The sequence below is a fragment of the Calidris pugnax genome, unplaced genomic scaffold (assembly GCF_001431845.1).
Source record: "Calidris pugnax isolate Ruff unplaced genomic scaffold, ASM143184v1 scaffold24, whole genome shotgun sequence".
Taxonomy (NCBI): domain Eukaryota; kingdom Metazoa; phylum Chordata; class Aves; order Charadriiformes; family Scolopacidae; genus Calidris; species Calidris pugnax.
This window is the reverse complement of record NW_015090922.1, coordinates 26,484,679-26,511,001: the sequence shown is the minus strand read 5'-3', so window position 1 is coordinate 26,511,001 and position 26,323 is coordinate 26,484,679. Positions and strand designations below refer to the sequence as shown.

General features: G+C 38.8%; 1 protein-coding gene across 1 annotated transcript in view; it reads left to right on the top strand.

The window, feature by feature from the left end:
* Positions 1–26,323, top strand: part of LOC106893343 (disrupted in schizophrenia 1 protein-like) — a 102,201-nt gene that overhangs the window by 44,316 nt on the left and 31,562 nt on the right. Inside the window, exons 4-6 of the mRNA XM_014951247.1 lie at positions 17,134–17,284; positions 20,740–20,869; positions 24,793–25,028. Coding sequence (XP_014806733.1) covers positions 17,134–17,284; positions 20,740–20,869; positions 24,793–25,028 — 517 coding nt within the window. The remainder of the gene's footprint in view (positions 1–17,133; positions 17,285–20,739; positions 20,870–24,792; positions 25,029–26,323) is intronic.

Here is a 26,323-nt window from a genome sequence, read left to right as displayed (position 1 = left end):
AAAAGTCCTTGGTTTTTTTTCCTTTTAGAGTCTTGTGTGTAAATATTTCTGCTTGTTTTCCCAGTAACTGTGAAATTTCTTCTAAACTTGACTTGATGATACAGGTTCTGAATTTTATGTGCTAGTGTTGTTTCTTAATCTTTTATTAATAACGGAAACTGAGAGTACACTGAGTTGTATATGAATTGTTTTTGGATTGATGTAGCGAGACAAGGTGAAGCTGAACAACTTCCTTCCACTTCTTTTCCATTATTGCACTACACAACCCAGGCTTCCTCGGGTGATGAGGGCCATGCATCTGTGTAAGGCGGGTTGTTGCCCACTTAGCCTTAGGATTTCAGCTCCAGCACTTATGTGACCTAATGTTAACTTCTGTATTTGTATACATGAATTTTACATTTTTCCAATACACTGATGGTAGAGCGATATTTTTTTTGAGAAGCAGAAATACATTTTGATGAGAGAGAACGAATTATTATATAGGAATAGGGAGCTAAAAGAAAAAAAACCCAAACCACAACAGGTTTCCTTTTGTGTTTTTTTGAATTTTTTTTGGGTGGTGGGCTTGTTTGTTTTTTTGTTTTAGACTACATGATCGTGTTTGCTTCTTGCTATTTTAACTGTAGGCTACTGCAGTCTGTTTCAGATGAGCTGTCCATAAAATGAGTATATCATCAATTGCTATACTACAGTCTTTGGAGTTTTAATGAAAGACTGGGAAGCCCCCTGATCTCCTATCATGATTGGAGCCTCAGAGTTGTAAGGTGTTACTATCAATTAATGCTGACATTTTAATTTTCATGTTTTTACAGAAAGGTTGTCCTCATATAACTTCATGTATTGTAATTGATGTACTCATGGAAGCTGTAGAATCTGTAGGTTAAGCTGTTCTCATTAGACTGTTTAGGCTGCAAGGAAAGTGCAGTACTCTGTTTGTCATGTCTTGGAAGAAAATGAAGGACTTGAACTGCTTTTTTTGTATATCATGTATATTACAACAAAGTTATTTCCTCTAGTAGCAATTATTGGATGGAGTGACCTTTACCGATTTATGACATTGATGTAGCGGAAGGGACATTTTTCCACTTGACCTTTATGCAATGTGTCGGCTTGTCGTGCAGCACCAAATGAGTTGCAATTGACAGATTTGATGGAACACTAAGTTGACAGGAGCTTATTGTTGGGAAGAAGATATGTGCTGAAATGTGGAGCCTCTAGTAAATACCATAAGTTATTTGCATATCTTCCATCACTAAGGAACAACTTGCTTAGAAACAACTGCTGTCTAAATTGCGATTTGAACACTGATTAACTAAGATTCTAGCAAAACAGTCATCAAATAGTGTTATTTCAGAGTAAAATCTATTGCTTTAACTCTTTTTCCTCTCTTTGTTGTTCCATAACCAAAGCCCAATGGTTTTCTGTATTTTTAACCTTGCTTCTTGTCTCAACATCTCTGTCCATAAAAGGAAGAGGAGTAAAAGTCAGATAAACAGTTTTCAGTATAAGACAAGGAAGACATATCTCCCAAGAGGATGGGAGGGTGTGTTTGTATGTATATGTGTGTGTGTGCAGATGGATATTATAGAATACCAGGTTGGGAGGGACCTTGAGCATCATCTGGTGTGACCTTTCTGGCAAAAGCACGATCTAGACAAGATGGCCCAGCACTCTGTCCAACAGAATCTTAAAAGTGTCTCATGTTGGGAAATCCACTGCATCCCTGGGGAGATTATTCCAATGGCTGATTGTTCTCATTGTGAAAAATTTTCTTCTTGTACCAATCGGAATCTCCCCGGGAGTACCTTGTACCCATTACCCCTTGTCTTTTCCACGTGACTCCTTGTAAACAGGGACTCATCATCTTCATTGTAGTTTGATAAGGTCTCCCCTAAGCCTTCCTTTCTCATGGCTGAACAAACCCAGTTCTCTTAGCTTTTCCTTATATGGCAGGCTTCTCAGTCCTTTGGTCATCTTTGTGGCCCTTCTCTGGACCTTCTCCAACCTGTCCACATCATTTTTGCATAGTGGAGGTATATATATATATGTTTATGAGTAATTGCTTTGGTTATTTATTAATATATTAAATAGGTAATAGTGAGAGATCATTCTGGGGAAGCGAGAAGCCCTGGTTGGGGGGAGGAATGGGGAGCCATAAGCACACGTTGGGGGGTGAGTGGATAGTGCAAAGAAAACCATAATGGAGAGCCAAAGTGTCCCTGCCCGGCTGTTCCAGCTGGGAAGCCCAGAGGTCAGCTGCTCTGCAGATCTGTTGAAATTAAGCAGGGAGAGAATTATGCTTTTTGAGGAGAAATTTAAAAGCAAAGAACATAAGTCAGTTATTTCAGGTGTCTTGTTATAATACATTATCTCTTTCTGCTCTGGTTGAAGGTTCTGATACTTCTTGTAAGTAACGAATTACAAAATGGGTAAGACAAAGTTGTAGTGGAATCCAGGATCTATCTGAGACTATTCAAGTGATGAATTATCGTCGTTTTTTAAAACTATTGAGCAGCAGGATTGATAAAAGAGCAGCAAATACCATCTGTCTGTTCTACATATTTTACCACAGTTCTTCTCAAGTTGTCCAGTTGAGGTAAAGTAAAAAGGAGCTGAATGGGTATGGGAGGAGAAAGCAGCTCAGCTATTTTCTATTGCATTTGCAGGAGGTATTTGGAAGGGGGAAAAAAATATATATTTATAGAGGTTGCTCTTTAGACACATTAACGTAATCCTTGCTTCTTACTTCAAGGGCAATCTGCTCAAACACTTTCAATAGAAGGGGATGCTGCTGGACAGAATCAAGGTGGGAGACTGGATAGAAATGTATATATTGCTATGGTGGAACAGGTGGTGTGGGTGTACTGGCATAGAGTGACATTCATGGCAAGATCCACTACTGTAGCAATACTATTTAATTGTAACTCATGAAGAAGGTAGAGATTAGTTATTGTGAAGCTGTGAGCTAATAAAAACTTATTTCTTGCAATGTTTTCATTTGTAGTTAACACATGCTACAGAAGATAATAAGCTTTAATGCACTTATTATGTGCTTGTGGGAGACACATAGAGAGCTCAGCTGCGGGGCTGGAAGGAGAACCTGCATCTGGTGAGCTGCAATTCTGGTGCCTACAACAAGATCACACTTGAAAGATGTCCTATCTTTTGTGTGTGAGTTCATATTAAAGCGGCAAGTCCTGTGTCCACTGTAGAGCATGTTTTTTTCTGAACCCCTTCTGGAGAGCATGGCAGCAGATAAACCTCTCTTCCAGAGCTTGTTTCTAGCGGGTGCTCCTGCCATTGCCTCTACTGGCCAAGTCCCATCAGAGTTCCACTCTGCTCCTCTTTCCCCTTCTGTCCTGGCTCTGAGTCTCACCTGGCGCTCAGTCAACACACATACTTGTCTGGCAGCTTTAATTTCCAGCCTGAGGAGGCCTGATGAGCAGGTGGAGAAGCTGCTGGAGGCAGTGAAACTTCGTGGGGCCAGGCTGGAAGGCAACAGTGAGCCTGTATTTAAAATTTTCAAGTCTTGTAGCTTTGATGCATGGAGTCTAGTGAAGGTGCCTTGGCACTGCTGTGCTCCACTCAGGTTGGACATTTGAGAGGCTCTTCTGTAGGTCTGCATGCTGGAGGTGGTTGGACTTCTTTGCAGTGGCTGTCATTGGGTGGGCTTCGCTGTTCCTATGCAAACGGAATCCAGCCAGGCCTCTTGACTGCATCTGGTGGTCAATGGGATGTTGTCTCATTTGTAACTGTTTCGCTGAAGGGAGACCAAAGTAGAGTTAAAGGGCTGTGGAACTTGCTTAGAGAGCCTGTTGGTCTTCTCCCCACTGACCTCTGCGACATCCTCCTGGGCAGCTCTGCCTGCTGCCCTGTGTGCTTGAGGGGTAATTCTGACACCTGAAACACTTCTAGGAGCTCTGTGCTGGGACACTGGGGACAGCTGCAGAGCTAGGGTGAAAGAGAGGAAGGTCAGGAAACAATGATTTTTTTATTTTTTTTTTAAAAAGAAGAAAAAAAAAGAGGAAGACTCCAGGATCCCTTTTGTTAAAATAGTAAAGAGAGGCTGAGCTTTATCTGCTTTTGCAATTAGAAAATTAAGAGGTGACTCCAGGAGGTAATAGTCTTTTATGGGAAACAGAATCCTATAAAAGAGCAAAAGGGCACTAACTTTTAAGAAAAGGTCAAATTATGAAAAGGATAATGCAAGGTTTCTTATGCAAGAACCATTTTAGATTGTGTAATTACAGCAATACTTTTATCTGAAGATCTCACACAGGTGTTAATTCAGCCTAATGAGGCCCCTATGGAGCAATTGTTACTATCTACATTTTTACAGGCACAGAGGACCTAGAAGCGGAAAGAAATGGGGCTATTCATCTGAGATCGCATAGTGCGGCACTAGAATCCCTGCCCATAAAAGAATATGCAGAGTGTGACTTGAAGCCACCTGGCACAGTCATAGGCAGAACCCTGTCCATGAGACTGTGCTGTGTATCCCTACTGCTGTTGTTTTTTTCCCCCTGAAAATATAGGTACATGTAGAGGCATAAAAATAAACTGTGGACTAAAAAAAGTTACTCTTTCTAGATGGGCTGTCTTGATTACTTGTAACTACTACTATTCCTAATTTAATTTTTTTTTCTGACGCTCTGCTTCAGAATTGCAAGTTCCTGTGATATTTTGGTTGGCATTCAGTGTTTTGAGAGCCCTATGGGAACCACCAAAAAGGAAAATATACCTATGTTGATGGAGTGTTGTATCTTTAATTCCTTTCATCTGTTCGCGGCAGCCTTTCCAATGCAGAGCAGACAAATAAATTGTTTTGTAAGCTCCCTACAGGGAAATCAAACAGTTGTTAATTGTTGTTTTTCTTCCTATAATACTCCTGAGCTGTTGATAATTCCACAAGAAATTCTGTGAAAGTACTGGTGGATAGATGAGGATGGGGAAATGGAGAATTTTGAGATACTCTTACAATGCTTCATTCGTAGGATGCTGGACTTTTGAGCAAGTCATGTAAGCTTTTCGTCTGTTTCTGACCATACCCTACATAGAATCACAGAATCTTCATGGTTGTAAGAGACCTTTGAGATTGAGCCCAACCATACACAAAAAAAACCCAAACCAAAACCAACAAACAAGCACAAAACAAAATACCCAACCCAACAATCTTGGGCACTAGAGCACGCCCCAAAATGCCACATCTACACGTTTCTTAAATACCTCCAGGGATGGTGACTCCACTACCTCCCTGGGCAGGCTGTTCCAGTGCTTGACCATCCTCTCAGTAAAGTAATGCTTCCTAATATCTAATCTAAACCTCCCCTGCCACAACTTCAGACCATTTCCTCTAGCCCTGTCATTATTCCCTTGGGAGAAGAGGCCAACACCCACCTCTCTACAACCTCCTTTCAGGTAGTTGTAGAGGGCCCACCCATACAGTGTGGGTGGTTGCCTGCTATGTATTTAGTTGCTTTATTCTTTTTCCCTGCTAGTGGAATTTGGGCAGCTGCAGACTAAGCTTGTCAAAATTGTCACCTTTTTTTCTGGAAGCCTCCATAACAGTTTGAACGTGCCAGATGCATTGACTCTACTACTGCCATCATGTGTGGATATAGATTTGTTCTAGAGGGGTGGCACCCCTGAGTTGCCAGCTCTGTTTGCACCCTATTGTCCTACCTTATGGACCGATCATTTATAAATGACTGTGTTGTGGTGGAGATCTCAGTGTTTCAAGGCTTTGTTCCTCACATGCAGACGTGCAGCTGCTGTTTCAAGGGAAGCATGTTATATCTGCTCATCTTCCATAACAGAGACTTGCAGGCCATGGATGGGGAAATAGCCTACTAAACCAAAGTAATTTTTAGAATAAGGATCGGCTGGGTTTTTTTGAGTTTTTAGATGGGTCTAAATGAACAGTAGCCTGTGAAAATACAAGACATCCAGTACGGAAGGAGGGATACCTAGGACCCTTGTTTGCTGGTACACAGTTGGTCTATGCTACTTGTCAAAACATAACCACTTGGCAACATAATGAGTAAGAGTCTTCTTTGGAAGACTTAAAAGAAATATTTAAAGCTCAAGAATCCTTGGGGCAGTTTGTCTTCTTGGATCTATGCCAGTTAAGGGAAGCTCTTCTCATCATCATGCAGTGGAACAATCACAGCAGTAAGTAGATAGTGTGAGGGCCATAACCACATACATAGGGAGCAGGAGAAGTCTTTGTTTTCTTCGTGCTTTGGCAGGAGGTGGTGCCTGCAGGGCAACATGTTACATAGCTGCGAAGCTGCTGACAGGAAGTATGACTTGATAGCAGAGGAAGAGCCTCCTCTGAGGTTATGCGGTGAGATATGGCTTTGTTCCACTTCAGCTTCGTAACCTGTTTCTGTAGAAAAGTTTACTTTGCACAGTGCTCTGAACCCCACAAACTTTCTGAATTTTTTACGGAACTTTGGGAATGTCAGGAAATATTCAATGTTTTGAAATTAGGGATCAATTGGATGAAGTTTGTTCAAAATACAATTCCCAGGAAAAAAAAAAAACAGGTGGGGGTTTACAGCTGTTGCATTTGATATTCTATCTTTTTTTTTTTTTTTAGAGTTGCAGGATCCAACTGTAGTCGTCACTGCCCAAAATGATTTAATTTTTTTTTGTGTTTAGTCCAGTTATGCTTTGGTACCCAAAGCAGCCTTAGGAAAGCAATGTTGAAGGTGATACTTAGGAAACAGGAAAGAGCTCAGTATTTGTATATGTAAGCCAAATAAACTGTGCGTGTAGGTCAGCTACTAACAGCTTTATTTTGTCTGGTTTTGTGTCTCTGTGCCCCACCAAAAGTTAACTGTATTCTAACCTTTGATCACAGCCTGGAGTGTGGTGAGGGAAAGGGAAGTCTGTGTAAATCTGGCGGTATAATTTAAAGTCCTGCAGAAATCCAGGAGGAACTCAAATCACTTCCAGCAAAGAAAGGAGACAAAGAAGCAGATGCAAGCCTGAGGTGTGGAGCATGTGGGAAGGGAAGAGGATGAAGGCGTGGAAACAGAGTGGGGAGAAACTAGGATGTAAGGGTGTCTGTGAGTTGCTGAGGAGAGGGACTTGGTTAGCGAGGCCAAGTTCAAAGGGAAGGGCAGGAAATAAGTCACATAGATATTAACAGTCAGCAATTATTCTGTGTTTAAATTATTTCCTTTGCCATTGAATTCAGATTCCTTGATCTGGTGTAAATTATTTGATCTGACTAGATACTAAGGAAAAATTTTTTTTAGTGAGGGTGGTAAAACACTGGAGCAGGTTGACCAGAGAAGTGGTAGATTCCCCATCCCTGGAAATATTCAAGATCAGGTTGGAAGAGGCTCTGAGCAACCTGATCTAGTGGCAGATGTCCCTGCTTATTGCAGGAGGGTTAGACTAGATGACCTTTAAAGGTCCCTTCCAACACAAACCATTCTATGTTTCCATGACACTTCAAAATTTGTGAACTGCTTTTGACTTGCGGCAGGCAAAGTAGTCCCAAAACAAATTGCAAATGTAAACCATTATCTCTTATTACTTGCATTCTTAGAATATGGCCTTTTCTGGATGAAGGAGAACAGCGTAACTTCCGGGCGCTAGAAAAGCGACAGATGGTGGAAATTGGAAAAGTGGCTAGGCTGAACTAAGCTAGCATCTTTAGTAGTTTTTAAATGGTTCTTGGGTTTGTATCTACTGATCCAGAGTGCTTGGGAAGGTATCAGCTTAATTCAAGGGTAAAGTTTTAATTCTTGAAGCATTGAGTATAAGGAAGGAACAATGAAAGAGGACATTAGATGTATATATTTGAGATCGTGTAGACTACTAGATGTGGGAGTGGAGACCTGGAATACAAGAAAATACTGAGCATTGTTTTGGGAACTCATCAAGGGAAATGCAGGGAGCAAGATACAGAGAAAAAATATTTTGCTTAAGCAAAAGCAAAATTCTGACATCCAGGTACTCATTCATAATGAATGGATGTACTGTTTTCAGCTCAGTTGTGACAAAGACTTCCTTTATCTTCTCTCTCCCCTTTTGTTTCTAGAGCAAAGCTTTGAGTCTCCTTGTAGAATTCTCCACTGCAGTTTTCAGAGCAATTTTCTGGGGTTGTGCGCAGATATTTACAGTCTTTTTATAGTTCTGTGTGTAATATTTGTTCTATAAGAAAGAGTATTTGATACTTTTTCATCAGTGTGTCTTGTCACAGAAGAAAGATAATGTTGTCAAATTGTGTTTTGGTGGTGCTGATCTGTAGCCGGTGGCTTAAGCAGAACTACTGAAGCTGATTTCTTCACATATTGTAGTCTTTGGGGAACATTCCACAATTTAATATACACTACATTAAAATCTGTGCTACTTTCTTTCAGACTTAAAGCAACTCTATACCTACTCGCTGGTGTTCCTTAGCCTAGACTTTGTGTTGCTTTGTTGTGTTTTTACAGCATGGCTTTAAAAAGTATGAAGAAAAGTCTTTGCAAAATGCTTCTTATATGATCTGTGCTAGTTTTGGACTTCTGTCACCAAAAAATATAAAATCTTTCAAATGGTGTGCTTTAGGATTATATTATCAATATATTCAGGTTAGGCAATAACAAAGGAGCCTTTTCTTTGTTTGACAGCTAGAACAAAGCATGTTAGATTCACAGTATGTGCTTAAGTAAAGCCTGGTACTATAAAATTCCAACGTAATCTGACTGTGTCTCTAGTCATAAAATCCTTGATATAAAAGCCCAGATATCATCCCTCAGATTTTTAAATTTTTTGTTAGAGTATTTGGAACTTGCTTTATAAAAGACTGATATCTCACAATATAACGCAGTTAGTTGTAGAGTATTACATTGTTTCACTATTAATTGACTGGCCTGTCTTCTAATCAACCCATGGCATTTATTCAGAGGCAGTAAAGAAAGGCAGATGTTGGCTTAGAGATTCCTTCAGCAAGGAAAGGGGTATAGTGAACTGGAACAGAATCGTCCACGGTTGACGTTAATATATAGCTGACAGTTGTTCATGTATGTGAACTGTGCTGAGTGGAAACCTTTACCAAAACTCTTCTTCTACCATCTCCAATAAAAGAAGGGGCTGAATTGCAAGCCAAGAAGCTTTGCATTGATTTCTGATAGCTTCCTTGTCTTGAGAGACCTTTTTAAGAGTAGAATTTAATTCACAATAGGCATGGATACCATTGTGCTGCATAGCCTTCCTTTTTTTAAAATGCAGATTCAGCCTGGAATCAGTGGTAGGTGTTTTTATTTATTTCTGTACAATTTCATATGTAGTGAGAGTACTGTCAGCACTGCTTACAGAATAATGTTGATATCAAATAATGTGCACAAGTATTAGATTTTTTTTTCCTTTAATGTATCTTTTGATGTTACTGTAAATTATATTTATTGTAAAGTCATATTGGAAATGTAGACATCTCAGTAGTTTCATTGGAAACTTCATGTTTCTGAATGACTGTGCAAAGCAAAGAGTTAACAGGGCATTGTTTATTTTGTATTGTGAATTGACTAAACCAGAAATGATATCTTCAAAAAATGCCTACGCATTAAAACTCTGGCGGTGTTTGAAGGAATTTGCAAATGCAGCAAATCTGAAGACAAGGACTATATGGGATAGACACTATATGGAATTGTACCTTTAGTGCAATTACAAAAATTAGTAAGGTGTTGCCATATACAGAAAACTGTCCACTATTTCAGCAACTTTTATGCATGTCAGGTACTTCAAAAATCTAATTACTCCAACATTTAGGAAATTATGAAAGTGGCTAGCTGATGTTGCAATGTAAAAAAAATACTCATGAAGCTCTTTGCTATAAAAAACACTATAAAAACTTCATGTTTTTCAGAAGGGTCAGGTTAAGAGCAGTGGAGATTAGGCTGCTTCTGGTACACTGAAATTACATCATTGTACATCATTTCAATTGTATGTCATCTCCATTTGTCTCTTTGGTTGTCATTTGTTTTGTTGATTGTAAATTCATTAGAGTAGGATTTTTTAATTTTTTTTTTTTGCTGTTGTCTGAGCCTAGTATGACTGGAGCATCCTCTGTGAGATGGTAGTGGCGAGTAGCAACTACTTTGCTTCCAGGATAGTCGTGTAACAGGAAATTGACTACAATTGATCCAGATAGTCCTGATGTGCCTTAAACACAGTCCAGAAAGAACAGCTGTGGGGGTAATTCAGCCTACATCATTGCCAGGTGATAATGAGAAAGAAACATGGGAAAGCAAAATTTTTCTAATGCTGGGCAAATAATTTAAGAGATTAATCACTCAAGTCAGGACTCTGACATTTCCTGCTGGGCTTGTCCTCCTGCTTGTCCTCCTCCTTTCCCAGAGGCGTGCTGTGCTGGAAGAACCTTTCTGGCTTTGTGGCTTCTTGCTCATCTTCCTGCTGACGTTGAAAGTAACTGTACCTACACCATCACGAAACCCACTGAGTCCTACAGCTTGTGTTGATAAATCACCGTTCCCTTTAACCATTGTTACAAAGAGACAGAGAATGTTATAGATATGAGTGGCAATCTGTCAGCAGTGTTGCTACTCTCAATGTTCTACGAAATAGGGGCACCTGTCAAAATTTATGCTGAATGTCTACGCTAGGCTTGCACCAATGCCCTTCTGCGAAGAAGTTTCATACACAGGATAGACTTTTCAGTGTTACGATATAAACTGTAGGTGGGAAACTTGGTGTTGTGCTTTGGGGGAAGCATCAGTGAAACTTCTGAGAACTTAGCTTTTTGTTCAGAGCCTGAATGAATGCTTTTAAATTCAATATGAATTAGAGGGGGAAAAATCAATATCTGCCAATGTGTCAAGCTTCTTTTTATAAAAAGTATAACAGCTGAAATGTGTTTGTTCTTGTACTTTTTTTTTTTAAAGCTTTCAGATTTCCCAACTCTGCTGCAACACTGACATTTAATACATTAAATTCTGAAATGTTATATATGTTTTAAGGACACAGCAATTTTCTGGCTTGTAACTGGCATGAACTGATGGTGGGGGGGAGGAAACGCAGAGCTTGCTGGGAGGCAGAGAGTCTGCTTGAGCAGTCCGTGTAAGAAATTCTTCAGTCACCATTCTCTGCTTCTCTTGCAGGGACTATTCCAAGTACCAGCTTTCCATCCCTTTCCTCCCCTAACTGATTTATGTACACTGGCCTCTCATTGCTAGGAAAGAAAAGAGTGGAGAGATGGTAGACAGATGATGTTTCCTGCAGCAGGGGAAGCTTATGGTATCAAATGTGACATCAGATCATCTCTCTGTTTTGGCTATTCTGATGCCTTGAGTCTGACTGGGAATGTAGGAGACCTACTCTCTTGTAGTCTTCCAGTTACTAGTCTTTTAACTTTAAATTGGAGGCAAACATTGATCTAGTGTCTTGGTTAAGGTAAAGCAGGAATTAGAAGGGTTTGTCACCTATATTAAGAGTGTCAAATAACTGAGGAATACACACCAAACTAAGAATTTTGGAGTTGTACTCCATAGAGATTTTGGCCATCCTGCTTTGAGATGATTTCTGTAGCAGTTGCTTCCAACTCCAAAGGATGTTCAACAGCCAGGAGTTTGATTTGCTCAGTTCTTCCCCAAGGTTGTTCAGGAGCACAACTAGAGTGCTGAATTTCACAAAGGTGCCTTTTTGCTTGGAATGGAAAAAATTAAGTGGTGGGTAAGCAGGGTAATTTCATTTGCATTTTTTTCTAGCAGCCATTATGCTCTAGCTTTTTATGAACTCAATGTGAATGCTTTGCTGTGGTACCCAGGGGCTTATAGCCTTGTCTGGAAAGCCTCCGCTTACTGGCTTTGCCAGGAGCTACTTTTTCCACTGGCTGACGGAATTATTCCTAGGATCCTGGCCCTCCTGGCCCAGATATCATTTTAGTTCAGATTAGGTGTGAGCCTTTGAGGGGAGTCTCCCAATTGTCCCATTTACAGTACTTTGCATTGTAGAGCAGTCTTGGAGTGCGTGAACTGGTTTTCTTTCAGGTGGAAGACAGTTTGAAGATGGCGTAGAGGTGTACCTGATGGGCTCCAACCACTCGCTGGCCTTTTGTCTCTGGGGCTACACTAAACCTGGTCTGAAGTAAGACCCTCTGAACTGCAGATGTTGGTTGCTCAGTGCTGAACTGTTTTGCTCTGCAGATGTGCTCCTATTAGTCATAGAACCATAGAATCGTCTAGGTTGGAAGGGATCTTAAAGATCATCTAGTCCATATAGTAAGGGTAGGCAGGCATAGCTCTAGGGTACAGCTGCTGCTTTTGTCACCGTAACAGGCTCTTCCAGTGTCTGTCACCAGTCCCATGCCTTCTTGGAGCCAGTCTTGCCTGAGTGTCCAGTTTGACTCTGCACTGGAGTCAATTCTGTTGGTTTCCATAGGCAGGGCTGAATGGAACTTAGAAAAGATTCTGTTCTATACCCGTGGCCAGACAGGACATGGTAAAAGCTAGCTGTTCAGTTGTCCAAATGTAGTCTGAAGCTCCCTTTTTACACTGTCTGGTGTGTTAGGCCTTGTATTGAACATCTTCTACTGTTTGTATGTCTGGTACTGTTAAATAGTTAATTATTTTATTCTTAAATTTGGAGCACAGTTACTTGTAATGCCTTAATTTCTGATCACGGTTTATGTCTTTACATATCAAATATGTTCTGCAAGTAATATTGCTGGACACCAATGCTAGTATTTGGGCTGTAACCCCCTTTTTACTAGTCTGTTCTCCAGCTGCATGTCAGTCAAGTATTCAAGCTCTGCGTTAAACTCCTTACTTTCTAGCCTTTGCGGCATTGCTTTAGCAAATCTAAGTCTCTCTGTCCCGGAAAATGAGTGGCGTGATTTAAACATGATGCCTAAATTATTAATGTGTAGGGAAAGTGACAAAGAAATGTTTTGCTTTATTTCCAGTAAAAAAAGAAGAGAAAGGAAACGCCTGATAAGGTCAATAGACTTTAGGTTTAAATTTACCAAATAGAGTATGTGTTTATGTAATTCGTAATCTCATTTTGAAATTCTTTCATAATATATTTTGGGGACCAAAAGCATAGATAGCCTAAGAAAACAGAGTCTTCTTGTGGATAGATGTCCACCTGTTAGTGATTTTTTTTTTTCTTTCTTTCCTTTTTTTTTTTTTTTCCCCTCGAAGCAGTGAAGTAATCTAGGAGTAGTGTCTTGCTCAGGAAGTCTTCAGCTGGCAAACATTAGAGGTTCAGGAGCAGTATCAAGGTGAAGGGGCGCTTTGAACCCTGGTTCTTAGTCTTTTCTCTAAAGGTCTGCTACTGTGTGCAGTTGGAGACAGATTGCTAAAAGAGCGGTTTTTGGATCTGAACCTGGGACAACTTTAGTTCTTAAAGAATAGATGACAATATCTTTGGTGCTGAGCATACAAAACCACTGGAGTCATCTTGGAAGCTTTAAGTTTTTAAGAAAGCGAATACTGGGGAGATTACCCAGTTCTGGAAGTATCTAGCAGGTAAGAAAAAGATTTTAGGGCTGCAGTGTGTGATTTATGCATGTAAACCCTGCGTAAATCCTGGTTTAGATCCTTCAGATTGTGAGGGGACGTGAGGGAAAGAGGGAGGGGGTTGTTTGCAGGACTGTGGGGCAGGATCAGATGGCTTTCTGTAGTTGAACTACCTGAAGAACCACTTCTTTAATGTCCAGCAATTTGTAGAATAGTGTGATTGATTGTCCTCTCACCTGTCAGCCAAGAACAGACATAAATATATGCAGGAGGTAGCAAATGAGGTTCTATCCTTACTGTCATGATTTTCTTAAATGTTTTTTAAATGATGATAAATAGTTATGATAGTGAGTCTTCTCTTCAAGGGAATAAAACCAATATCAGAATATGTAAAAAGCAGAGAGGTAGCCAGATGTTCTCATATGGTCAATTAAAAATTATGGAAATTGCTTCCTTTGCTCAAAGCTATTACAAAACATGATCTTTGGAGACAATGCAGTTCTCTGACTGCTGTCTGTTTAATTGAGAACAGCAGTTAGTCAGCATCTTCCAGGTCTGTACCCTAGGTTGGCTTTAAATTGAGTGGGGTATCTGAAGTGCATGAGGCAGTAATGGATTGGGATGGAGGGTAATTTAAGGGTTGACTTTTGCTGTTTACACTGAAGTAGAAGCTTCTTCTAGGGTATCCATAGGACTGCTGCAGGGCAGCAAGCTAGCGACAGAATACAGTGAGATAAAAGGGTAATAAATAGAATTAAACATTATTCTAAATGCTTGTCTTTAAACAGTACGTATTGAATACATTGAAGTTCCTTCATATAAGAACTTCATCAAATGGAGGGAGTGCTTTTTTTTGCATAGAAGCTGTGTGTTAAATGACTTATTTTGAAGTATGGGACAGAGGAACGACGTATTAAGTCTTTGTGTGTGATGGAAGTATCCGAGTGCATGAGATTTCTTTTGGTGTCTCAGTCCATTGGTGACATCTGGGAATCTATGAAGGTCTTTTCTGTGTTGAATTAATGTGCTAGAAACACTAAAATGAAGGTAAAAGAAAGTGGTGTCCTTGAGTCTGATAGCTTACAAACAGCAAAGGCCTTCTGTGTCTGCTTTCTGGATGAAAAATCCTAGAAAATATGGTGGGAGGGGATCTCAGGAGAACACATTTCATATTGCTGGTCCCGACCTTAAAAACTATGCCAAAGCTATTCCTGAGAAGCCTTTGACCTGAAAACCAACACTCGTGGAGATTTACTGGCTGTTCCAAGCAGTTAGTGCTTTACTATCTCCAATAGTTTTTCCTCATTTCCTTTGCTGCACCTCAGGTTTGTTACTGAGGACTCAAGTTCTGAGGAGAGGTGTAAAATATTACTGCTTTCTTTGCAGCTTCCTGGTATGTAATAGTACTGGAAATTACTCCCTTCAGTCTTTATCTCCACTAGATCGAGGAACCCTGCTTATTGCCATCTTTTTCGTACGTCCTATTTGCTAGACTTTTGATTGCTTCCATTACATCTGCCTGATCTATATCTCTTGAGTTGCAGCACCAAAAGCTGGGCTGAGGTAAGCCTTATTGGCATGGTTCTGTGCTCTGCAGCTGGCACTGGGGTGCCTTGGTCCCTTCGTGCACTGAACATGTCTGCCAGATCAAACGAAGGGGTCTCCTTTCCAGGAGAAGAGTCTAAAAGCTGAGTGCTGCAGTGTTCAGATCAGTGGTGGTGGAGTCTCTTGAGATGTGACCCCTAACTGCAGTGCTGAAAGGGTAAACCATCTTTTAGTGTTGAGTGATAACAAGCAGATATGGCCAGCAATAGCATTTATAAAATGCCACTGAAACAAATTATTTAGAAACGTCTGTTAGTAGAAACTAATTGAATTCTGTGTTGACTGGAGAATGTGAAGCAGGATGCAGCCAAGAACTAATGAGAGAGAGAATGAATTGGTGTGTGTATCCCCTCATCTGTTTTCCTTCTCAAAATAGCCTGTTTCTAGGGCCAGAACGGGTAGGAGTAAAATGATGGAACACCTGGACACACAAACACAGTGTGAGCATAATTATGTCAAAGCACATTGTTTATTGGCTGTAGGGTGTTGTTACAACTCCTACTTGGTAACACATAAAGCCCAGTGGTGAATGGTTTGAGTAAAAGGAGGTGTTTCCATGTGTTTTGGCATTCAGCAGTCATTGATCACAATCCAACCCTTACTTTTCTGTTGGTAACTGTGATACTTTTGAAGGCCGTGTTTGAAATTCCATGCGAAACGTGAATGCTGATATGTTTTTCTCATCAAAGTATGGGCTCAGAAGTCTCATCTGGGCCCAAATTCCAGTTTCCTTTTGGTGACAGGGATAGAACAACTCTGTTCAGCTGTGGTTCCTGAGTAACACACTGCAGATGTGGTTCACTTCCACTGCCCTGGAGTGCCTCCTTGCCTCCTGCTGGCCTAGGGATAAGATCTAGTCTCATTAGTATGTTCTGTCTTTATTCCACCCTATTGGCACAGAAGCAGAAGGGAGATCAATGCTAATGATAGATTATTGTAAAAAATGGATCATCTCACTAAACCAGCAAATGTTAAAAAACCCTCTTCTTAAAATTCTTTTGAGGATAAAGAAAGAAAATAAGCAGCGAAAAGCATGCACAGATGGATGTTATTCTGATAGTAACATGTTGTATTGAAAATGTTAGAAGGGAAAGAATGCTAATCATGCAAAATTGTAGACAGTGAGGTCACAAGGGAAGTACCGAACTGTAAAGGTTTTCCATTTGTGGACTAGCTCAAAGCTCTCTGATTTGACTAATGTACCATCAAAGATGTTCTGGCTTGGACCAGCCAGGCTTGTTATCTGTCATGTATGTAATTTTGCTACTATACTGGCACAATAGAGAATAGAGAATATATATACCAGAAATAATAATTTGTAATTGGAACTATGTCCTTTGTTTTCTACACAGGGAGAAAAAACAAATCAGAACTAATTTATATAGAGAAGTGTTTAAGAAATGTATAGAGTTATTGTAGAGTCAAAACATTTTCTTAAGAGCCACTGTTATTTTTATTTAAAGTTGAAAGCAAACCTTTTTGTTGGACAATAAAATAAGCATAGTTCAGGAGAGTCTGGAATGAGAGAACTGTTTAATTGCTATAATTGCATGCGTATTTTCTGCTGGAACATATTGCTGAGAAACCATAGGTGATTCTTCACTTCTTGACCTACTAACAACGCAATTTTTTAATAGGTCAGATTTTAAATGTGTAACTGCCATCTATGATTGTTTTAAAACTGGAGGAGTGAAAAGGAGGAGTTCTCACAGAATTTAATTCAGAGCTGTTACTCTAGGAAGAGAGAACAGATGAAAACTTTGAGCAAATTCTTTGGAGCCTTACAAAATTAAAACTCTGTGAAAGTGCTAGGAAGCCTGCAGTTTTGTCCTTGTCATAAAAGAAAGTAACTTAGCATCCTGGTTATCTGATGTTTTCCATTGTAGTCTTAGTAATTCATCCTTGAACAAAACAGACTGATATATTTTATGAAAAGGGGAAGAATTGTCTGTGAGGTGGATTTTACTTTTGTTGATCAACCTTTTTTCTTCTTCAGGTAAAATAGAACATTTTTGTCACTGTTAAGTAACTTTTTTTTTCTTTTAATTTCTAGCTGATAAATTTAGACGGAAACTGGAAGAACTGGAGAAAGAGAAAAAATCTTTAAAATTTCAGCTTCCTTCAAGGCATCCTTCAGTTAGCAGTTTTTTGGATAGGTTCATTACCCAAGTTCAAGCAGCATTACGCTGGGCTGCTGATCATCGGTAAGTTTGTTTATTCCTTATTATGTAAAGTGCCGCTTCCAGTTGTCTCAAAATGTGGAATACAATTTCTGAATAATTTTAATAAAGAGTTTTAAGGACCTTCTAACATATCAATATGGAGCTTGTTTATGAAGATCTCCCTCTCACCCCAACATTTTTTATTTTTGTTTTTTCTCTCTACAAGTCTTTCCGAATTGCCCTGAAAAGCGTCATTCATGAACTGGTGAATTACATGGAACTTTTTAAACTGATGTTGAGCAGGAATGGGATTGAATCCTCAATGCGGCAGCTTGAGCATATGACAGCAAGGCAGCTTGAGCGACGGTTCCCTGTACAGTTAATTCTGATGCTCCTTTTCATGCAATGAAAGCATATTTAAATATAAAGTAAAAACAGATCCTTTTTTGATATGAATAGACCTTTGGGAGCTTCCTTTTATGCATCGCTTGTTAGGTGGCAGTAACGTGCTCAGCACTGTACAAAGTCACAAAAATAAATTCTCAGCCTTCTCTTGAACTTCAAAGGTTGGGGGAATGCGAGATGCATTGGATGACCCAGGGGAGGTAGTTAGCTTAGGAAGAAAAAGTTGTCTCAATTTCTAGGTTTGTCTTCAGCTATGCTACTGGTTACTGTTGTTAGAGGATTCTTCATAGGTATTGGAAGCTGTCCTCAAATGCAATAGCACAAATGAAACAAAAAAACCCTTTTGTTTTCTGGCAGCTTGTAAATATAAAGGCTGCAGTGTGCTAGTCAATATATTTAGGTGTAATTTTTGATAGACATGAAAATTGGATAAAATCAGCACAGAAAATAGGATTTTATCGTGAATTTTGAGAATTTTAAGGGTATTTTTGGCCTCTATTTATATTATATAGTAATGAGGCAGGTTTAAAACAAACTGTGCTCCCTCAGAACATTTTTTTCTTCTACCTTCTGAGGCTCTAAGAAGCTGTTTTATCATTTCCGAAGGATTAGGATACAACATTCTGTATTTTGTCATTAAGACATGTTTGCTGTATGTATTAATAAGTAATAATGATTTTGGCTTTAGGGGTGGTGTTGTCTTTGGCTTCATAGAAATCGAGTCACTAAAGCGTGCTTGAAATACATAGTCTCCTTATTTTTTTTCCTATTTATTTTTATATATAAAATATATACATTTATGAAAGTGTTCCTGTTCTTTGGATGATTATATCTGCAACTCTTCCCTTTGCACAGGTCTGAGAGCAGTGCCATTCTTCAGGGTCAGATGAATATCCTCTTTGCTTTTCTGTCTTGTGCACACTCCTTTGAGCTTGAGTGTGACTGTTGTTGTGACACCCTTTCTTTTTCTTGCTTGACTCTTGTAGCCTTTCACACAACTTTGTCTGTGGTCTGACACTCTCGTTGATGAGGCAAGTGTACCCTTTATCTTCAGTTGGGGTGTTGAAAATTTTTCTGTTCCAACAGTATTCTTTGATATTAAAAGACAGAAAACATGACCACTTCTTCAAGGAAAATGTGTAGGCTTCAGTTTTTATTTTTCTTTTTGAATTGGAGCAAAGCCAATATACCCAAGGTTTCTTTTTTCACCTGGACAGTTAAAAAGATGATCAGACTAGCGACAGAAGACCAGATCATTGCAATTTTACTGTAGTTCAGCCGGTCTCATCTTTTTGCAAATAAACAACTTTTTAAATAAAAAGTGTGTGTGGCAGGTTATTTGTTCAATATGTGAGACTGAAATTCACGTCCTAGTTTTGTTTTACTTGATTGAATTATGAGATAAATCTTTAGGTGAATGCATTTGGCGTTGACACAGGATATTGGGGGCAGGTGGTAGGAGCCAGGTTTTGGTTATGTTTAGTTTGGGAACAATGCTGTGTTTGTGCAATCACCCAGGTTTGGTGAGATCAGAGAGAACTTGTCTCTGTTTCTTCAGTACCAAGTAGGCAGGTGTACCTGGGATTTCTAGTGAGATTCTGATAACCTATGTTTATTGTGGAATGTTTCCTAAATTTTGACCAGCCATTCATAAATTTCTATTGCATACAGTGCTCAGGAAGAGGCAGCTCTTACTAAAAGGCGGCGGCTTCAGAGCTGCTGGGAAGTGTGGCCGGTTGTAGCCAGAGCAATCTATAATGATTGTAAGGCACGCAACACAGTGATGGCCTAGCACATCACAATATGGGTGTCTCCTGGATCTATTTTCCCTGGAGGTGTTCAAAAGACGGGTTGACATGGTCCTCAGGAAGATGGTTTAGTGGTGTGTGTAATTTTTTTTAATTTTTTTTTTTGTCAGAGTTAGGTTGATGGTTGGACTAGATGATCTTTAAGGTCCCTTCCAGCCTAGACGATTCTATGATTCTATTTTGTTATTACAGAAATACAGTTGCACAGTAATTATGTCTATTTTAAGTATTAATGCCATTTATTTTAGTGCTAGGGTTTTATTTTGCTTTTTCAGTGCAGTCTTCAGCCCGTAGAGAGGGAGTATTTTCTCATGGTCCTGCAGAAAAGACAGGAACCTCTTGTTCTACACACTTGTTAAACAGCTGTGCCTGGAGATCATAATTGTGTGATTAATCATGCTTAAACCAGACTTGTGATGCATGTTTTGTATGTGGTATGGATGTATTTGCTTTGCAAGATTACAATGGGAAATCATGCTTCAAAAGTATTCTTTGTTTGAGACAGTAATTTTATTTTGTTTTTAACAAGATATTAAAATGTTTCTATACCCTTTATGTGGAAATGCACACACTTGTCTCTAGAGCTGGACATAGGAATGCAATTGCCTTTGCAAGTGTGCATGCCCTTGTGCAGGAATATGCAAAATAAAATAGGTTTGTGTTGTTTGCAGGTGCATTTTGAGAAGCTGATTATAGGCTTGACTGTTAATGTAATGCACTAATTACCTTGGGGTGCAAGGATTTACAGCTGAGGGTTGTACCAACCACTGTGAGGAATTCCACTGACTGCGATTTTGAAAGAACTCGCTGTGCAAGAGAGAAGTAAAATTTGGCATTGTGGAGCAAACACTCCAGATGATCTCTAATGTAGTCTCCAAAAGCTGACAGAAGCTGCAAAAATGGTTTTGGCAAGTTTCTAAACTTCTGTCTAAGAGAGTTTTCTCTTAGTTGATAGAAATTACATGCCTTAGTTTTGTCTCTTTCAAGGCAGTGATGGATAAATTTCTGAAATATGAAAAAGCTGGGGGAAGCCTAAAGCTATACAAGTTTTCCTTTTTCCTCCTTCAACGTGTTGTAAAAACAGTATAAATGTTTGAGATAATAAAGGAAGATATGCCAAGGAAAAATCTCTTGTTCTCTAACTGTATCTGTTTAAGATGTAATTGTTCTGGTGATGGGGTGTTATGACTTTGAAGGTAATATCAGAATACCATCTCTTTGAGACATCAGTACTCGGTGATAATGCTAATTTTACATTTCTGTCTTTTTTTTTTTTCTTTGAAGAGTTAGACACGAAGGAACCCATCTTTGGCATGAAAACGAATATAAACTTTTGAGATCCAGTTATGAGGAGAGGATGCAGCTTTCAGCCACAAAACGAAACCAACTTTTGCAAGAAAAGAAAAGGTTACAGGTAACAGGACTGCAAAGTTGTCTGTAAGAACCAGTGCTGTGTGGGAAAAGCTTGTAAGCTGTCACACAGAATTAAATAAATTTATTGTAATACTGACTTTGCTTCTGTGCAGCAATTAGAGCCTTGGCTGTAGTCCAGTTGATAATCTAAGTGATGATTGGAGATGGCAGCCACAGGAGTTGTGTTAATCTCATTACAGAGAAGCAGAACTGGAAGGCTTGGTGGTTTGTGTGCATGCTTTAACTTTCCTCATTATCTTTTTAAGTGTTCTCTTTATGTTCTAATTTGCCATTTTAATATTTCACTGATCTTCGGAAGTTTTTATTCAAAGACAAAAAGTTTTGAAGGAATTGATCTTTCATCCATTTCTGGTTAGAATTGACTATAAATACATGATTTACCAGCTTTTGTTCCTGAAAGATGATTGATGTATTTCATAAGGATGAAGGAATCATCACGGAGCAGTTGGCATTTGCCAACAATAACTTTGCACTGACACGTGATGTCACAATGTGGTAATTTGGCAAATGGAATGTTTTTAAGATGGCTTCTGTCCAATTTTAAATTTACAAGACTTTTAAGCAAAATTTAGCTCTTTCTTCTCAGAGTCCTTCAAAAATCTTAGCCTACTGTCCTAGTACAAGTCTTAATCCACCTCCTTTTAAACCTTGGTGATCACACTTGGCAGCGTGACATGCAAGAGAACTAGTATATCTAGTTTTCTTTTTTTCTTTTTTCGTGTTTTTGTCTTGAAATATTATTTTTGATACTTCTATTCCTTTGGTAGGTCTGATAGTATAATCCTCTGAGTGTGTACACATAAATATATACATCAAAAAGAAAGAAATGGAGAAAAGCATCTTAGATGGCCATTGCAAAATGTTACTTAGATGAAGAAATGTTTGGGTTTTATTTTATCCTAGTCATCATCTTTTGTATTCTTTGGATTTATTTCATAGATGAGGAGACATAGTCTAGTTCAACATTATCAGTGTTCACAAAACTATTTTGGGTAATCTAGACATTAGCCAGACACCTCAAGATGTTCAAACTGAAAACTGCTTACAGTTCCATGCCAGCTAATGTTTTTATACTTGTTCCAGGTGAATCTTTATTCCTACATAGTTGTACTAGGGGCAAATTAGTCAAATTGATGTGCAGGCATGCTATTTATGAGCATTTGATCAAAATTATCATGCATTCCAGGTTCTGGAGAAGGCTGACCTGTGATGTGTGGTGACACTGTGGTGGGAATTCTAGCATTCCCCAAGGATTGCTTCTGCCCAAAATCCGCCATGATCTGCAATCATCATTATTATTTTTTCTTTTTCCTCAGCCTATTTTCCTTTTCTTTCTGCCCTCTCTCCTGTTGGTTCTGCATTTGTCTACAGGGATTTGACAGTATCTAAAATTTACGTTTTAATCTTTCTACTGCAATCTGTACTTCATGGAGAACACCAGCCATAAGTGAAGCTGGAGGTTTGCAATCAGTACTGATTAGCTGTTGTTCAGAAATTTCAGTTTAAATTCAAATCCACAAAGTAAAACTCCATCTTATGTTTAGTGAGCTGAATATCATCTGCTGCTCCATGCTGAGACTTTTAAGTCCTTTCCTTCTGTCCTTGGAGGCTGACTGAGAATGCATTAAAGGCCTCTTGGAACTTCTGGAAAAGCACACAGGAAAATTCCAGTTTACTGACTAAAATTTCTATTCTCCCAAGAATGCCTGTGAACTATTCCTGAGCAGAACAGCTTTCTTTCTGTGAATGCAGATTATGTGCTTCTGTTATCTATTTATGTTGTAAAAACATTTCAGTACTAAAAGTGTGTTTGTAAAACCATATTCTGTTCGTCTCCCTTTCTTTTCCCATGTAGGTTGCTTGTTGCAGTGATTGCAATTACTACGTTTTCACAGAATATGAAGGTCTTTGTATTAAGTAGGGCCTATTAAGATTTTGGCAGCATTCCCAAACCAGTAACACAGAGACAGAATTGTCCTTTGTGCTCACTAAAAGCCTAATTTGAGACTGAAAGAAACAAAACTGATGGTTTTGGCGTGCTGACCTTTCTGTCCTTGACAAATGCCTGTGGGTTGAAACATGGGCCACTCTGTTCTCTTGTCTCTAAATCTAAAACCAAAAAAGGAGGAAAATAATTGATGAATCGAGGGTGCAGCACTAATAAGTTGAAATTTTTGAGCCAGTCAACCTTTTAACATGCAAAGACTGTTTCTTCTTGTTTAAAGTGATACTTAGGCAGCTTGTAGTGCAGCAAACCTGAAAGTATGTTTTTTTACAAAATGAGCATTAATGAACTAAACTTCACTTAGATTACATTGAAAACATTAGAAGAATGTTAAGGTTTCAACATGAAGCACTCAAAAGGAAAGAAAAGCCGAAGTCAGTTATCTGTGTGTAGTTTGTCTGGTTTATGAGAGTCTTTCATTATATAAGCATGCCTTTTTTTCCTGGATCCCTGCCTCATACATTGCTGAAGATGGAAAGTGCTTGTTCAGATATTCAGAATGGCATTTTATCTTCATTGCTTGGTATTCGACCCCAAAACCTTTTTACTGTATCCACTCAAACACTCTTTTCTATGCAGATTTATTAATATGTGAATGGGCTCATTTTACAGCATTAAACAACGTGGCATCTGAGTGATTCAAAACCACTTAGTTCTATCTCTGTAACATCTCTTCGGGTGAAGAGATATTCTTAGTTCCTTTTACAGATAGAGAATGAAGAACTGAATTGCCATAAAAAGCTAAAAAGCTGCATGGTTGTTTCTAATATCAGTTTTGTAATGCCTAGTTATTTACCTGAAAAAGGTTTTGTGGTGTTTTTTTTTTTTTCATTTTTCTTTTTAGCTGAATTGAATATGGTCAGAGCATGGAATTATGAACTTGGATTTCTGTTGAGAGTCTATAGATAGCACTTCAGAGACCTCTCTTGTTGGTTGTATGAAAAATGGTGAATATTCAGTCTGTGGCTGTATATTGAGATAATAGTTTAAGTGGCTTGGAAGGTTTCACAGAGACTGTAAGAAATGTAGGAATAGAATAAAATTCTCTACTATGGTATTCAACTACTTTGATAACAAGTAGCCCTCCTTTGAATTTTTTTTTTCTTAAACTCACTTTTCAAATTCTGGGACAAATGAACCAAAGGTCATATATTAAATAACTTTATTAGCTCAACAACCCAGACGCCTCCATGAAGTGCTTCTTCCTTTGGTGCAAGATATCTGTTGGATTTTCAAGGAAAAATTAGAAAATGCTCTTGCAAGAAACATCAATATCATAATGCACAGAGTTTGAACTTCTGGCAAGATGAATGTGACTGAGATCGAAGCTGCCATCATTTTAAGTTAAGGGACAGATTTTGTGTTTTTAATTAAAATTAAATATTAATAATAAAAAGGACGTCCAGACAGTCAGTGATTCACCACTTGCACCCTGTGTCTGATGTTGGATTGGAAGCCTGGAGGAACTGTTGCAGGGATATTTTGCAGGAGGGCAGATAGATGGTTGATCACTTTAGCTGCCAGTCTGTAGCAAGATTCTGTTGTCATGGTGGAACTGAGATTTTCGGGGGGTTTCGGGAGGGACATTTTTAATTTGGGAAATACCCACGTATTTTTAAAGGTAAAAGGTGACTGACAGTTGATTTTGGAAGAGGAACCTGAAATTTGGTGTTGGAATGCAGGTAGGGAGTTTCAGGCTGTAGAAGCACTAGAGTTTCTAAATACAACAGACCTAAGAATTTTTTTTTGTCAACAAAAGAATGTCTTCTTGTTTAATGTTGTGCTAAATTGGACAACCTTAATTCATGCTACTTCTGAGACTTATACTGCATTTTTCTAGGGGCAGAAGGGTTTCTTTTTCAGGGTTCATAATAAACTCAGGTTTCTGTTCTATGCAGAAAGAAACTGAAGACCTCCGAGCAAGACTGGCCGTATTAGAAGCAAAAGATCAACAGCTGAGAAGAGAAATTGAAGAACATGATAGGCTTATTCAGTCACAAGACTGTGAACTGACTGCTTTACTTGGCTGTGTTTCTTTGAAAGAACTCCAGGAAATAAGCAAGGCTGTGGATGACACTTTAGCATCCTCCTATCAAATTCCATTCAGTCTGGATCTTCCAGGGACAATAAAGAGGTATTTAAATTTCAATATGTTGCCAGTGATGTAGAGTCTTTTATCTTCCCAATGTACTGTTGAATTGACTGTCAGTTATTTTCTTGATAATTGTGCCATCTAATTAGCTGGATTCAGACACTTTAAAATTTTTCCAAGAACAGATGCTGAAGTTCTAATTTTAATATACTTCCACAGGAAGGAAGACTTTGTAGTTATTGGAAGGTCTTGCATTTTTTTTTTTTAATGGTACAGAGTCACCTACAGAAAACATATGTATCCATCAACTCTTAATACCTATTATGTGTTTAAATTATCTCTTGTTAACTGGTGGAATTTTTCCCCAGCTTGGTATGCAGTCATTACAACATATTTCTCACAGCCTGAAAGTGTGTACTAGGTACATCCAAATAAATATTAGAGATGCTTCAGTGAACTTCCAATCATAATAAAATCTGATGTTATGGGTGTTAGGCTCAGACTGGGGACTTGAGGTAGTGGGGGAAGGGATGCAGCATGGAGGCTTCCAGGACACCTACAGTTAAATGCACAGTATATGGCTCTTTTAAATCGAAAAGTAGCTAGTCTTGGTAACCTTTTGGAAAGCTCATCTTTATTTACAAAAGCAATAGAAGCACTTCAAGGCCTAAATTTTACTGGCAGTCAATGGCATGTTGGTGATGGAACTTTGAAAGTGTTACTGCTGCTGTGTCGCCAGGACAAAATAAAATTCCTGTTTATCCTAACTTGCATTTCTTCCAGATAAGCAATAACTGTGTTGCTTGCATTTTTTTTTCTCCCTTCATGTTTATTGGATTTAGTTTGATTATATTAACATTCATGAGAAAATGCTGCTCGTGTGCACCAATTTATACATACTTTTTTTTAAAGTCAGCAGAGCTTTTCATAGAGGACACATTTCTCTCTTTTGAGGTTTGTTTAAAATTTTAAATTAGGCTATGGGAAAGAGTTTCTTGAATTAAGTTTAGTTTGTTTTAATAGTGTCTTACACCTGTGTTTCTGAGATTGGGGAATAAAAGGTCTCAAGCAGTCTGTTTGAGAACCTGTGCTTTGATTTGAGCTTTCTCTTAGTTTTGGATTTGCTTGTGAAAGACTATTCAGATTTTTTTTCTCTCGCATTGCTGATGCAGCATTTGAATTGTACTTAAATCTTTGGGGAATTATTTAAAGATGAGTTAAATTAGTACTGGTTCAGGAGGAACTTTGAACAAGTTCTTCACTCTCCAACACCATGAATAGCACAATCACTTGAGGGAGTTCAGCCATTCATTATTTGAAGTGGGTTCAGAACTTTA